At 45.8% G+C, this 15,917-nt stretch overlaps 1 protein-coding gene across 4 annotated transcripts in view; it reads right to left on the bottom strand.

Moving 5' to 3' along the window:
• CDKAL1 (CDKAL1 threonylcarbamoyladenosine tRNA methylthiotransferase) overlaps positions 1–15,917 on the bottom strand; it is a 626,106-nt gene that overhangs the window by 398,783 nt on the left and 211,406 nt on the right. For 3 of the 4 annotated variants that reach the window (XM_032776978.2, XM_075062869.1, XM_032776979.2), the window contains exon 6: positions 13,406–13,502. In XM_032776978.2, coding sequence (XP_032632869.1) covers positions 13,406–13,502 — 97 coding nt within the window. Of the gene's footprint in view, positions 1–2,361; positions 2,843–13,405; positions 13,503–15,917 lie in introns of those variants that run through there. The other variant, XM_075062870.1, reaches the window with a different exon arrangement.

The following is a 15,917-nucleotide window of genomic DNA, read 5'->3' as shown; positions in this document are numbered from 1 at the left end:
CCAGTCAGCACTCCTCTGAGGTGATGAACAGGAGTCCCTCTGAGTCCTGGAATGGTCTCTATTGGTCTTATGGGACCTCTTCCTCAGAGGACCCGAAGGAGGAGAATAATCCATCTTTCTTCCAAGGGAAAGCCCTGAATCTTGAGCCAGGTGTCACATTTCATGTTGGCTCTGAAGAAAAGTTGGATAATCTGAGGTCCCCGATGCCTGCTCTAAGAGATGCTGTTTCAGCCGCTAGTTTATCATCAACTGTGTCCTCTTCTTAAACAACCTGCATATAAAGTGCCTTTAATGTGCCCAACAAACATCAAGTGTGGGGGTAACTATTGGGGATAGCTACCCCCTAAGACAGACAAAGTTTAAACCCTGGTGAGGGCATCATCTAGGGCAACTATCTATCTGAACTACTGTAACTAAACCTAAGGGTACTACTTTAAGTACACTAACGATGAACCAGGTAGAATAAATTCCCAGAGAAACTGAGAAAAAACTATGTAAAGAAAATCACCACACAGAATGCTCCAATTCTAGCTGCAGGCAGTGAGAAGGAACTGCGAGGGTTTGGGGCAGCACTGCCCTTGAACATCCAGGGATAGTGCAAAAGCCAGAAGGCACAAGAGCCAGCCCTATAGGTACTGCTGGGCAAAGTTATCTTTTTAAAGATAGATATTATGTTTGCCCTTTTCCAGTCCTCTGGGACCTCATCCATCCTTCATAAATTCACAAAGATAATTGCTAGCAGTTCCAAGATTGCCTCAGGTAGTTCCTTAAGTGCCCTAGGATGAACTTCATTCAGCATGGCTGACTTGAATATATCTAACTTATCTAAATATTCTTTAACCTGTTCTTTCCCTATTTTGGCTTGGATTCCTTCTCCCTCGTTGGTAATATTAATTATGTTGAGTATCTGGTCACCATTAACCTTTCTAGGGAAGATTGAAGCAAAAGAGGCATTAAACATCTCAGCCTTCTTGATGTCATCCATTATTAGTTCTCTTTTCCATTAAGTAAAGGACCTACACTTTCCTTCATCTTTTTCTTGCTCCCAATGTATTTAAAGAAACTCTTTTTTAATTGCCTTTTATGTCCCTTGCTAGGTGAACATGGTTGGAAATTTCTATGAAATATTTTGATGTACCATTAAATACAATGTTAACAAGAAATTGCTCTATCATATTGCTGGTTTTGTGTGGTCTACTAACTATAGGACAAATATAAATGTTTATTAGAAGTGACACTTTTGAGAGTGTTGCTTTCTATTAACACACCAAATTTTCAGACTGAACACTTTAGTGTTTGAAATGCAGTCACCCTGCAGCCTGGCTGTACAGACTCAAGAATACCTACCTGAATAAGCAGTAACAGATATTTAAGCCAGAGGCCAATCAACTGAGCAGCACTCATTAAGACAGCTCTCTGCATGAAACCACTCTTCTCCATAGCACTGAAAAGCAAATCTGCACCTATATGCTGGGCTTATAGCTCTCCAACCAGATTTGCCATTTAAAATCATTCCACATAAAATTCAGCTGAATTTATTCCTTTCCTAAAATACGCATTGAGAATTCATATTTGTAAAGGCTTCTATCTAGGATGGCACAGAGCGTAAGCCTCACAAACGTTAACGCATTCTAGCCTTATAAACCCCTGTGAGGTAAGGAAGTATTATCCTTATTTTACAGATGCCAGTGTACAGTAGCAATAGCAACCTCTTAGTTACAGCTAAAAGCTGCTATTATCCAGAAGCTGCCAATAATCAGAGGGCATTGTTTTCAGGGGGATACACAGAAAAATGAGCATGAAACAATGATACATTGCCCAGAACACTAGTTCTGAAATTGTTTATTAACTTTCAATACTAAAGAAAACCAAACATGGCAAACAGTAATGGATACATATTTTAGCAGCAGTTCTCAAACGTTAACAACCCAAGGCCCCTCATTTTGATATAAACATTTTTGCAGACTCCCAAGCCTCCCGCTAAGTCCCAGACCTTGTCTCCACTCCACCCCTTTCCCCAAAGCACCGCCCCTGCCCAACCCTGCCACTCCTCTTCCATGCCTCTTTCTGCCCCCTCCACCGAGCACACCCTAGCCCTGCTCCTACCCCTCCCTCCCAGCGCCTCCTGCACACTGCTGAACAGCTGTTCCCCAGTGTGCAGGAGGTGCTGGGAGGGAGGAGTAGGAGGACCCCAGTTTGAGAAATGCTGAATTACAGTGTACCAAAATGCTTAGCACAAACTTGGGACATTTCAGCTTGCTGTGTATCACAAGAAATACTGTAAAGTGGAACACAATTTTACAACACTGTGTAAAGAAAATGTTTTTTAAAAACCCTAAAGAAAACTTATAAAACACTTACAGTATAAGTCTTTGTATGCTGAACAGTACTGTAATTACACTTGGTGTCACACAAATTGAAGCAACATGAGATTTTTAAAAATAAAATAGATAAAAATAAAAAAAAGAACGAAATTTGTTCAATGTTGTCTGCTTTCCTCATTTTGCCATCTCCACTTTTAAATCCTTCTCAGTTCTGTGTGCATGCACATAACCATTCTCAAAGCCGATGCTGGAATATCCTGAGAAAAATGTCCACAGCAAATAGCTGCTGTGTTAGGGAAAGCTCTTCAGGTTTATCGTTAGATGCACTATCCTCTTGTGTCTCATAAGCCTGCTGGTACTTTACATCCACTGCCAGAAGTTTGGAATCGGAAAGCTCATCTTCTATCTCCAAATAACTCTCACACTAAACAATGGCCTCAAATTCCTCTGCAGTTAGATGTTCAGGAACAGAAACACCATCCGGAACATGAATGCCCACCACACCATCAATTTCTGTTGATGAAAACCCTCCCTTCCCAAAACAGTTTAGAACAGTCTGTGTGAGAACAGCAACTCATGACTCCTTAGCAAGATGAAGTGCATCAATCACAGGGTTTGGGGTTTTTTTTTTCCTGAAACATCCATATCTTCTATGGGTGGGTAAACTTCCACAGAGGCAGTAATATGAGCATTAAGAGCGGCACAGTAGTGACTGTTCAAGTTTTTAATGACACCCATGCCCATTGGCTGCATGACTGAGGTTGCATATGGAGGCAAGAATTTTAACATCATATATGATAGCTTTACGTGAGCTGAATGATCTGGGCAATTGTCAATTAAAAGGTACATGGGTTGGTCTTGTAGCCACAGCTCTCTATTCCAGCTCTTAAACTACTCTTCAAACAACAAACTAGTCATTCAAGCCCTGGCTGAGTTTTTGTAGACCACAGAAAGTTCTGAGCGGTCCTTAGGGAAACAACAAGGGCACTTGCTCTTTCTGATCACCTTGAGAGGCTGTTTCTCCATGCCATCCATGTTTGCACAATTTCCAGTTAAAGCCAATTTCCCCCCTCCCCGCCCGTAAACTCTTCTTTCAGCATGCCAAAGCCTTTGTCAGGAAAGCACCATCTCATCAGCAATGTCATGTGGCTGGTACTGCTCGAGAATGCTGGGGAGGGTGTCTGCCCACCATTCAGTGACTGCTGAAAAGGTCAGCACCTATCTTTCTTGACATGCTCTTTGCGCTTAATCGTGTTGTGCCCAGCTTTCCACTTACTAAGCGTGCCACTTGCAGCATTAGTGCCCTTCCTAGGCTCTACCACTAGGTGACTCGCTTTCTTTTTCAGCATTGGCCAGAAGAATCGAGCACCGTGGCTAAGCGTATGCTGAAACCAGAGCCACAAGTCTTGACCAATATCTACTTCCTTTCCCTCACACTGGCGCTCACAGCCTCATTCTGTGCTGTTCCTGTGCTCCTATAAAATGTTATGGCTGTTGTTCTGAATGCACAAAACACCACTTTGAGAAAACAAACCTCCTGGCTACTCTCACATGCTTAGCAGTGGACTCATGTAGGGCCTCCAGCACCTGAACTTTATCAGCAAAAACAGTTTCAGGTGTTTGGAAGCCATGGCACACAGTGGAAGCGCTCAGTTATGCATGCTCAGAGGCAGGAAACAGAATACAGGTAGGACCTTCTCTCTAAATAAAGTTGTTCTTAAGCGGCACACCAGTTGCTAATAATCCAAATCCCATTAACACTGATATTAATGTGATGGGATTGGTTTCTGATTACTATGTTGACAATAACCACAAGCTGCTATTATCCGGATTGTAATTAAGTGGAATCTACTGTGTAAACTGTATGACTTTAAATGTTCTCAGAAAAATATAACCCAATGTATCACACTGGTTTAGACTATCACATCAGCATAAAGAATTTAAACACTCAGTACACTGTTTCAAAGGGCATTGTTACAAGGCAGTTAAAAATGCAATGCTACTATATGTGTGAATACACAATATATCATCCAAAAGAAATTACTTTAAAATCTAGTTCTGTATATTCAAGGCACTGATTAAAAGAAGCCCTCAACTGCCATAGTCTTACTGGTAGTTACACAAATACTGCAACTTCCTCATTCAACCTTCGTCATACCTAGACCAACATTTTCCAAGGGAACTCTACTCTGACACACTGTCTCTCTACAAAGTTATCCCAAGAGACTTATAATTGTTAGCAAGAAACCACATTCTCAGACAACATTGCTTAAAATATGTTACAGCTTATGTAATTGATGACAAATCAAATGTCTATTACTCAACATATGGATGAGACCAACAAAAACACCTGGTGATAAAGCAAAGTTTTCACAACCGCTTCCTTATAACATCTACATTTTCACAGCTGAATCAGCATGAAGTTGCCAACAAAACACTTCCAATTTCTGTCTCATTACAATTGCCTTTTTAAAAGAATATTTTACTATAACAGGATCCTGAGCTCTCTTTTTAAAAACATTAGTATGACAAAATGTATTGTTCCTTAGTCTGCAATGACATTACTGCACTTCTAATCCTCTATTTAAGGAATTTAACAGTAAATAATATTGTATACTAGCTGGGGGGAAAACCCACACTTTTCTGTGTGACCCAATATGGGGAGGGGGAGAGAGGGGGAACAAAAGCATAATACAGCAGAGATAAAGGGAGACTCTAACCCAGGGTTTCTCTTTTGAAGATTTAGGTCTATAGAACAAGAGCTTTGTGTACTTATGATGTCCTATGTTTATGGAACTATAACTTTCATGCACACTGCTGTTATCTTTATAATCATCATCATTATTGTGAACATCATTTCAATGTTTCCAAGGCCAATTCCAATGATTTGGGGGCAGTGTGTTAATCGCGCTAGTTAACTTTTAATACATTTGTCTGTTTCGAATTCAAAATGGAAAATATTTTAATTAGTAAATAGTAATTTGGGGAGCCCAATTTAAGATGAAGTGAAGAGGTCTGATTTTCAGAAAAGCGTTAATCACCCTCTAGAAATCATTTCCTCCGGTTGGATGCTCAAAAATTGACACAGCATATCACAAATCACAATTTAGGTCAGAGGATATAGGCCCCTTCCTTTTTTTTTTTTTTAATCCAGTATATGTTTCCTTACTATTCTATGTCTTTTTATGTACAGATTTTTGTACATTTACTACAGGCTAGATTGGCCCAGATCACATAATTATGCGCTCCGGGGCAGAGTAGGGACTCAGTCACAATTCAGTCCTTGCTGCTCCCTTGCTGCATGGAGGAAGCAAGCTGTACTAAACTGGCTGCTGCACTGAGGGTGACAGAGTCAAAGGTTGTTTCACTCCCATCCATTTGCACATATATGAGAACAGTGGCCCTGGAGAGGTTCTCTCCACCAAATTGTGACCTGCAATGCAGCCTGCATATAAGAAGAGAGTAAGGGGGTACTTCACATCCCCTTAACCTACTGTGCAGGATTGTATGTAGATTCAATTGATCCCTATATGTGTCTCAGTGCCGGGAATGGACTAGATGACCTCTTGAAGTCCCTTTAAACTCTAAATTTCTATGAGTGAGTGGTTGGTTAACATATTTTAAGTGTACATAGCAATATGAGTGAAGCTGTAAAGCGGTTGTCTCAAATAGTACAATAAGCACAAACTATCTTAATGGAAAATTATAATTAAAAAGCCTACCTAGTTTATGTTCTACTTCCTACTTGGCTTTGTAAGAACTCTTTTTACTCACCCAACATGACTTTAAAAAACACAAGGAAGTTAAAAGATTAGTTTTGGTTTATCCTCATGATAGCTAAGTGAGGATGAGTATATTTTAATTAATACATTTAATACCTTTTAATGCCAGAAGGAATCTGTAGTACTATTTGCTCTGACCTGCATAATGCAAGTCACGAAACTTCACTCTGGAATTACTGCAATAGGCCCAACAAAAGCATTTTAGAAAGACATCTAGTCTTTATTTAAAGACTTAATTGATGAAGAATCCTTAGTATTTTGTGCCCGAGATCATCAATTTTCATGACAATTTTTCAGTGCTGATGCAGTTATACAGTATTTTTCATCCCAAAGGATACAAAAGCACTTTAAAAACTACAATACACAAGATCCTCACTGTCTACAACCAGGGTGAAGCATGCCAACTGTTTAACAGCTCACAGACATGGATGCATTAACCCTTTCTGTTGCCCTGAGTAGAGAGTAAAATTGTCACGTTCCCCAGTCACTCTGCCCAAAGGCAAGAAGTAAAAAAACCCCAAACGTGATGAAAAACAGGTGCTACCTATATAATTTATACACTATTGTCTCTTTTGCATTTCGACTTTAACTAGCTGTATTTCTTTCTAACAACAACACAGAAGATTAAATTTAAAGTAGCAGAGTTAATCCTTGCCCTCACCCCCTGCAGGCTGCATAGGACATTGACACTAAATTCTGCAAACAGACTAAACCTCAATTACATGCAAGAATGTATTTGACACAAAGCATCCATTGAACCATAGTGAAATGTATAAGACGGTTACTCACCTTTGTAACTGTTGTTCTGCGAGATGTGTTGCTCATATCCATTCCAGTAGGTGTGTGCGCGCCGCGTGCACGTTCGTTGGAGACTTTTACCCTAGCAACACTCAGCGGGCCGGCAGGTCGCCCCCTGGAGTGGCGCTGCTATGGCGCTGGATATATCTTTCTGCCGGCCCGTCGCTCCTCAGTTCCTTCTTGCTGGCTACTCCGACAGTGGGGAAGGAGGGCGGGTGTGGAATGGATATGAGCAACACATCTCGAAGAACAACAGTTACAAAGGTGAGTAACCGTCTTTTCTTCTTCGAGTGTTGCTCATATCCCAATTCCAGTAGGTGATTCCAAGCCTTCCTAGGCGGTGGGGGCGAGCGAGACGTTGCGGAAATGTAAGACCGCTGAGCAAAGGCGGCATCGTCTCTCGATTGTTCAACGCAGCGCGTAGTGCGATGTAAAGGTATGCACGGACGACCAGGGTAGCTGCCGGCATATGTCCTGGATGGGAACCTGGGCCAGGAAAGCGGCAGACGGGCTTGAGCCCGAGGTAGAATGGGCGGTGAGGCGCCATTGGGACGTGAACCAAGTCAGTAGCATGTCCGGGATACAGATCACCCATGACGAAATCCGCTGGGAAGATTACAGGCAGACCTTTCAATACGCTCGCCACTACTATGAATAAGGGGCGAGCGTCCTGAAGGATTTAGTCTGTGGATGTAAAAAGCAAGAGCCCGGCGGAATCTAGGGTGTGTAGCTGTTGGTCCCGGCGGGATTGTGCGGCTTCGTGAAGAAGACCGTAGAAAATCCTGGTTAATATGAAGGCAGAGACCACTTTGGAAGAAATGCTGATGTGGTCATAGCTGCACCTTATCTTTGTGAAAGATGGTGTAAGGTGGGTCTACCACCAACGCACGGAGCTCAGATACCCGTCTGGCCGAGGTGATAGAGACCAGCGAAGGCGTTCTTCCAGGACAGGTAGAGTAACGAGCAGGTGGCTAGCGGCTCGAAGGAAGGGCCGTGAGCCTAGATAGCACAAGGTTGAGATCCGCAGTAGAGAAGCTTAACCAGGGGGTAAGAAGTCTCTCCAATCCCTTAAGGATATCTTGGAACTATCGGGTGAGAAAAGGTGGAACTGCGGACTCTCCAGGATGGAAGGTGGAGATTGCGGCCAGATGCACCTAATTGAGAGAGGGCTAGGCCTTGGCCCTTGAGGTACAATAAATAGCCAAACAACAGGGACTGAAACGGCACTAGGAACAAGGGAACGCTGTGACACCAGTAAGAGAACCCCCGCTCCACTTAGCGAGATACGTGTCCCGCGTGGGGTTTCTGCTCCCAAGAGGACCTGTTGAACCTGACTGGAGCATCGGCGCTCAGACTCGTTTCAACCAGATAGAGCCACGCGTCGCAGTGCAGACGGGAAGGTCCAGGTGATGAAGCGTCGAAGTCTGCGTATAAGATCCGGGCAGAGTGGCGTGGTATTGACGTCGCCAGGGACAGGTCGAGCAGCATGGTATCAGATGCATGCCTCGCCATGCCACAGCGATTAGGATCAGCCTGGCCCGTCCTGCGGAGCTTGAGCAGGACTCTGTGGGAATAGGGAGGGTGGAAAGGCATAGAAGGAGACCACGCTTTCCAGGAGATGAGGAACGCGTCCGAAAGACGAGCCCGGGAGCAACCTTGCAGGGAGAGAACCCTGGCATCTCTGTCCCTGAGGCGATAGGGTCGATCTGGGGAAAGCCCCACTTCGGAAAACAGACAAGTAGGATATCTGGACGGATGCGAGCCATCGCGTGTGCCAGGACGGACCGGCTCAGGTGGGTCCCGCTAGTGTGTCCGGACCCCCGGGAGAAAGGCACCACGTAGAGCTGAGGCTATACAAAATCCACACCGTTACTGCTCGGCAAAGAGAAGAAGAGTCATGTCCTCCTGTGTTAATGTAATACATGCCATTGTGTTCGGTGAAAAAGACACAAACGGCCCGTGATGTTGCAGAAGGCTGCACGCCAATGGACTGCTCATGAGTTCTGCGGACAGATAGTGAGCTTCATTCCGGCAAGGACCAAAGGCCTTGGGTACGCAGATGCCCACCGGTGTGGCCCACCCCAGAGAGGAGATCGTCCATTGTAGAGGACAGCGAGGGTGAGGTGGAGGAATGGATCGACCCGGCACACACCATGGAGGTTCGACACCAGTGAGAGATCCCGCAACGTGCCGATGGATTTGTTGATATCCGTTCCAGGGCATCCCTGCGTGGACGCACAGACCGACGAGCCAGATTGTGACGGAGGAATATGCGTAGTCTAGCGTGCTTTTGTCACTGCAAGTGCACAGCAGCATGGACTGTAGAGTGAGCGGCGGTCGGACAGAGGTGTTGGGAAGCTTGGAGGCCCCTGAATGAGCGAGACTCTAGATGAACCTCTGTGAGCAGCTGGCTGTGCTCGACTGGAGTCCAGCAGCGGCCCCTTAATTCTTCTTGCTGGTCGTAGATGCAGAATGGATGTTGTTAGATTGATGATAGACTAACGAGAACCAGACCTTTTGATGATGTCTACATGTGCAGTACTCAGCCTCGGAAGTCCCTGATCAGCCAGGCGTCGAGAATAAGGAAACACACAATTCGATGTGCGATGGAGTAGGCCGCGATTACCGCATACACTTCGTTAAAAACTCGACGGGCCGAGGAAAGGCCGAGGGAGACCGCAATTGGTAGTGAGAGATTCACCACGAGCGAAGAAACCCTGCCTGCGGTGGTTAAATCGCGATATGAAAATATGCGTCCCTCATATCAAGAACAGACGTACCAACTCCGGGATCGAGGGAGGAGAAGATTTTCCCAGGGATACATGCGAGACTTGAGCTCTTGATAACTTGTTCAGAGCTCGCAGACCAAGTGGTCGAGACGCGCCTTTCGCTTGAATAGGACTATCTGGAATAGAACCTCCCTGCCTCTTTAAGTCCTCTGGAACCTCCTCTCATGGCTTCCCACGCAGGAGGTCAAACTCCGTGCAGAAGGAATTCTCGTGAGAATGGGCCTGAAGAGGGACGAGGAGGGAGGGTGGGAAGGCGGGATCGAAATAAACTGAAGACGGTAGCCACATTCCACCGTGCTGAGGACCCAGCGGTCCGTTGTTAGCTGGGACCACGCAGGGAAGAAAGCTGCGAAGCGGTTGGCAAACTGAACGGGATCCTGGGGGGAAATTGGTACATTGCTCTCGGGCGCACCTTCAAAAGTTAGGCTTCGGTGCCGCCGGTGGTTTGGTGGGACCGGAATTGTTACCCCCTTGAGGGCGAGACTGGCGCCTACGAGAGGTCCGGTCTCTCCTCCTGGAGAAGTCCTGTCTCGGTCGAGGTGGGGGGTAGGATCGCTGGGGCTGGGAACGGAAGGACTGTGTCTGAGTCTGCGGCGTGTGCATTCCCAGCGAACGCATGATCACGCGGTTATCTTTCAGGCTCTGGAGGCGAGGGTCTGTCTTCTGGGAGAAGAGACCCTGACAGTCAGTCAAAGGGCAGGTCCTGTATAGTATACTGCAGCTCAGGTGGCAGACCTGACGCTTGCACCCACGATATACGCCTCATAGCTATCCCCGAGGCGAGAGTCCTAGCCGCCAAGTCCGCGGCGTCCAACGAGGCCTGGAGGGAGGTCCTCGCAACCTTTTTCCCTTCCTCCAGGAGAGCTGAGAACTCTTGGCGGGAGTCCTGTAGGACAAGCTCTACAAATTTCCCCAATGCCTCCCAGGTGTTGAAATTGTATCTACTCAGGAGGGCTTGTTGATTCGCCACCCTGAGCTGGAGGCCTCCCGCAGAGTAGATTTGCCTGCCCAACAGGTCTATACGCCTGGCCTCTCTGGATTTGGGCGCAGGAGCTTGCTGGCCATGTCGCTCCCGCTCGTTGACGGATTGGACTACCAACGAGCAAGGAGGAGGGTGAACATAAAGGTACTCATACCCTTTTGACGGGACCATATATTTACGTTCAACTCCTTTTGCTGTAGGAGGTACCGATGCCGGGGTTTGCCAGATCGTATCGGCTTGAGCCTGGATGGAGTGAATGAAGGGGATCGCTACCCTCGTTGGGGCCTCTGCCGAGAGGATACTAACCACTGGGTCATCCACCTCAGGAACTTCCTCCACAGGAAAGTTTATGTTCAGGGCCACGCGGCGGAGGAGGTCCTGGTGAGACCTGAGGTCGATTGGGGGCGGTCCTGACGTTGCCGTTCCTGCCACAGCCTCATCCGGGGAAGATGAGGAAGAGACTCCTGGTCCTGTGGGGCATCTAGGGGCTGCTCCTGTTGGTCCATGCCCTGAGCAGGAGGTGGGCCGTGCTCGCTGGAGGGGGTCTGCTCGCCGTGGACTCCAGAGCCCGATGGTCAGAGGGGGCAGAGTGCGGCAGCGGATGGTGGCTACCTTGGCTCTGGTGGTAAGCCCACGGAGTCCAAAAGGGCCACTGATGAGGATCTTGGTTGTCCTACTCTCCATAAAATGCCGTATCAGCATGAGAGGAGATCGACGGCTGGCGAGACGGTCACGGTGGGGCAGAGACCGTGTGAGGAATGTCTCTGCGGCCAGAAGAACCGGCCCTGTGCAGTGCCGGGGACCGGTACCGGGAGTCCCGCCGGTGCCGTGAGGGTGACCAGGACCTAAGACCAGCGCGGTGCCGGGAGGTTGACCGGTGCCGAGAGTCGCCGTGCCGAGATCGGCTGCGGGAAGTGTGGTGCCGCGAGCGGTGCCAAGATCTGGAGCAGTGCCGGTAATGTCTGGACGGTGACTGGGACCTCGAGCGGTACCGCAAGTACAACTGGTGCCTTGATGGGGAGCGGTACCGGGACTGCGAGCGGCCGCGGGACTGAGAGCGATGACGAGACCGTGAGCATCTGCGGGACCTGGAACGACGGAGTCCCACGGTGCCAGGCGGAGAAGGTCGTACAAGGGCCGGCTTGCCAATAGATTGTAGGACCCGCATCGGCGGTGCCGGGGGTCGAGGCAGCTCAGGCTCCGTCATTGCGATCAGGTCTCGTGCAGCAGAGAACATCTCCAGGGTGGAGGGCACGATGAGCTCAACCGTGGCACGTGCCGGGGAGCTGGTAGGTACCGGACTCGACGGCCCTTCCGAGGCTGGAATCAACGGTGCGGCAGACATCGGTGCCACGGCAGGTGGAGTCGATGCCGGGCAGTCTGGTTTGGCTAAGGGCTCAGACTGCGGCGCGGGCATAGCGGCCGCAGGAGGCTTGCGCTTCTTGCTCCGCGGTGAGAGCGACCGGTGCCGACCAGAAGCTGGTGCCAGAGACTGGTGAGACGACGTCTTCTCAGAGGGCGTGCGGTGCGGTGCCGAGGAGGTGCTTGTTCCTGGTACCGCGGACGGTGCCGAGGACGGTGGAGTTAACGCTGCCTCCATCAGCAACTGCTTCAGGCGAACGTCTCGCTCTTTCTTAGTTCGGGGCTTGAACGCCTTACAAATCCTGCACTTGTCCGTTAAGTGAGATTTGCCCAAGCACTTAAGGCAGGAGTCATGCGGGTCGCCTGTGGGCATCGGCCTACAGCAGGCTGCGCACGGTTTGAAGCCCGGTGATCCAGGGATGAGCCCAGTACCAGGGTAGGGGACGGGGCTAACCCCCGGTCCCTTCTAACTATCTACAAAAGCTATTACTACTAAAACTAACTACTAACTACTGTTAAGAGATCAACTATATACACAATTTACAGAAAAAACGAGAGAATCGCTAGGGAAGTGGAGAAACAGACTGCGCTCCACAGTTCCAACAACCGACATGGGCGGTAAGAAGGAACTGAGGAGCGACGGGCCGGCAGGGGTATATATTCGGCACCATAGTGGCGCCACTCCAGGGGGCGACCTGCCAGCCCGCCGAGTGTTGCTAGGGTAAAAGTCTCCGACGAATGTGCACGCAGCGCGCACACCTACTGGAATGGATATGAGCAAGCACTCGAAGAAGAACCACAGAACGAAAAGGTCTAGAGAGGGACTGAACGCTAGGCTCTCCCAGTAGAAGAAAGGAAGAAAGTCTAGTTCAGGGGTCAGCAACCTTTCAGAAGCGATGTGCCGCATCTTCATTTATTCACTCTAATTTAAGGTTTTGCATGAGAGTAATACATTTTAACATTTTTAGAAGGTCTCTTTCTATAAGTCTATAATATATAATTAACTATTGTTGTATGTAAAGTAAATAAGGTTTTTAAAATGTTTAAGTTTCATTTAAAATTAAATTAAAATGCAGAGGCCCCTAGACTGATGGCCAGGACCCGGGCAGTGTGAGTGCCACTGAAAATCAGTTTGTGTGCAGCCTTTGGCACGCATGCCATAGGTTGCCTACCACTGAACTAGTTTTTGGCATTGAAAAATTGTGTGAAAAGCCTCTTTTTTTAACACAAGATATTGCCCATAGCCGTGGCCCATCTAGCCAACAAGTTAATATAAAACTTCAGACAGCAACACTATATGACTCTTAAGGGCAAGAAAACGAATATGAAAATCTTAACAGATCTTTTCTATTTGACAAATGTTCTTACCCCTATAATGCTCAGACCTTTGAGGTAATCCTGACGAGGCTGGGCTTGTGGAACACATCCAGCTAAAACCACTTTCTTGTCATCTTCTTGGGCTTTCCTAAAATGATTTTTAAAAAGTGAGAATTAATTTCTGAAAACCAATCCCTTTGAGTTGTAAAGTAACTACCTAATATCTACAAGTCCTGGAATAGCATTATCATCAAATAAGGTGAATAATTTATTTGTTCACAGAAAAGCAAACACTGCTGCAAAAAGTTCCATAGTTAATGGGATAGGTCCATGTTTGAACCCGGGTTAAAGAAAATCCTGACACATCAGGGATTTGAGCTGTCTTTTCCATTTACAATGAGAATACAACACACATGGCAGACTTCCAAGTTTGTGCCTCCATCTGAGGGACAGGGCAGTGACGTTCACATTGGATAATCCTGCAAGTCCTAATATAAACTTTAGCTAAGCTTTATTTACCACAACTGTGGCAGAGGGATATGTGGTTGGGGCAGTTGGGGCACACATCTACAGCCTGATCCGTGACAAGTCATTTAAAACAAAAGGTACAGTCTATGTGAACAAGAACCATTAGCTCACAATTTAACAGCTATTTAATGCAGCCTGAAACGATAAATTACATTAGTGTTTAAAACTATTATTAAAAGTGGATTAAACATTTTCAAGCTTGAACTGTTTACCTTTTCCAGATTAAATATTTATGTGAATATTAATTTATATAATTCCTTAGTTCAGGCATGATCTTGCCACCTAGTGGGAACCTGAAATACTGAAGATCAAATAGCTAAATCCTTTCATTTTTTAAAATATTGTAATTAATTCTAGATACAGCATTGAATTTTAAGCCGTTCCTGAAACTTAAAAATACAGAAAGTACTATGCACCTGCTATACCCAACTATACTGAAAACAACAAAGTGGGATTCAAGCCCTAGTTTATAATTAGTGAACTTAGTTAGATGATCTGCTAATGTTAAAATAATAATTCAAATACTCAAACAGTCCAAGAGAGAAGGAAATTCAACTTTTTATCAGGTTCCACTGGCCCAGACATCCTATGAGTTGTCCACTCTCAGACTTACATCCCACAATACACACTGCTGGCTACATCACACCCTCTATGGAAATTTATGGCAAGCTGGAGCCATCCTCTAGTGAATTAGTATTTTCTTCAACAATGTACAGGAGTTGTTCAGTGTTTGCTATTACTTTATACCTTGGGGATAAAACTCCAGTGTCACAACACACTTTTTTTTTTTTTTTTTTAAAGTGCTCCTTACTAAGACAATGTAGCATTTACAGAATCACACACTGTTGGAGAAATACAGGCTTATTTGATCTCTGGAGGCTAGCTCCAGTAGGGTACTTTGGAGGAAGTAATGTTACCACAAGAGTGTAAACCGACACACTCCATTTATGAAGCGGAAAATGCCTGGCAGGTCTGGACTTCTGAACCCGCTAACAAAGAAAATGTATGCTGACAGTCAAATGTGCTTATTACCCCCCTTTTCCTCCTGGCTAATTGTGAGAATTCAGCTCATAATGGAAAAACTGATACTTTTGCTTTACTTAATTTGCAGGTCACCTTTAGGAACAAGCCCATTTGGTTTTAGATGACAGAGGAATTGCTGTACCAAAATCGGATCACTGGCCATGTAGTCAGATATCTTGCCTCAAAACAGTGCCCAACACCAACTGTTTCAGAAAGGGCTAACTATCTCCTAATGGCCAATTATGCAATAACTAAGAGCTTATCATGCTTATTTTTCATCTGCCTAATGTTAACAGTGGATGCTCTCAGTAGTCATATAAAAGTCAATTATTTATCTTGCAGCAGGCATCACAGGAAAGCTACAGATGTCAATCATGATGGATTCATTTCAACCTGGCAGGGAAACAGTTGCTTTACTTTTAGATCAATCTATATGAAAATACCATACTCTTGTCTCTTATTTAACAAAATTGTATGAATATGAAATGTTGTTCAAAAGCTAATTAAATATGTTTCTTAAAATGGGGGCTATACCCAGCAGAATGCTTGTGAAATCAGAAAGGTTTGGTTTTTCAGCTGTAAGAAAGTTTTCCATTTGCAAAACTTGAGCAAAAGCCATTTACATCCCATATCCAGGTTAAAAACATGTCTGTTTCTTGTACTTCCTGCAAAAATGTCACATACTATCACTTGAAACTCTGCAACCCTGAAGGATAAAAATCACTACTCATATAACCTAACTGACTCAACCTAATGCCTCAAGGTAAGGCAATGAGACTTGTCTCCTATAACCAGAGTATATAACCCTAGGCAATGCTACATCTGGTTTAATCTATTGCTAGAAATAGCCCCTACTGAAGAACCGCAGTGGAAAAAGCTTTTTATTACAGTCTTTCATTTGGGGAAATAATAAACAAAAATTTCCCATGACACATTAAATAGCATTTTAATGTTGCTTCACAGCTTTCACGTTTCAGCAGTTCTTCTTAGAATATAAATGGAGGAGGAAAAC

Source organism: Chelonoidis abingdonii, chromosome 2, assembly GCF_003597395.2.
Source record: "Chelonoidis abingdonii isolate Lonesome George chromosome 2, CheloAbing_2.0, whole genome shotgun sequence".
Lineage (NCBI taxonomy): Eukaryota > Metazoa > Chordata > Testudines > Testudinidae > Chelonoidis > Chelonoidis abingdonii.
This window is presented reverse-complemented; position numbering and strand designations above follow the sequence as displayed.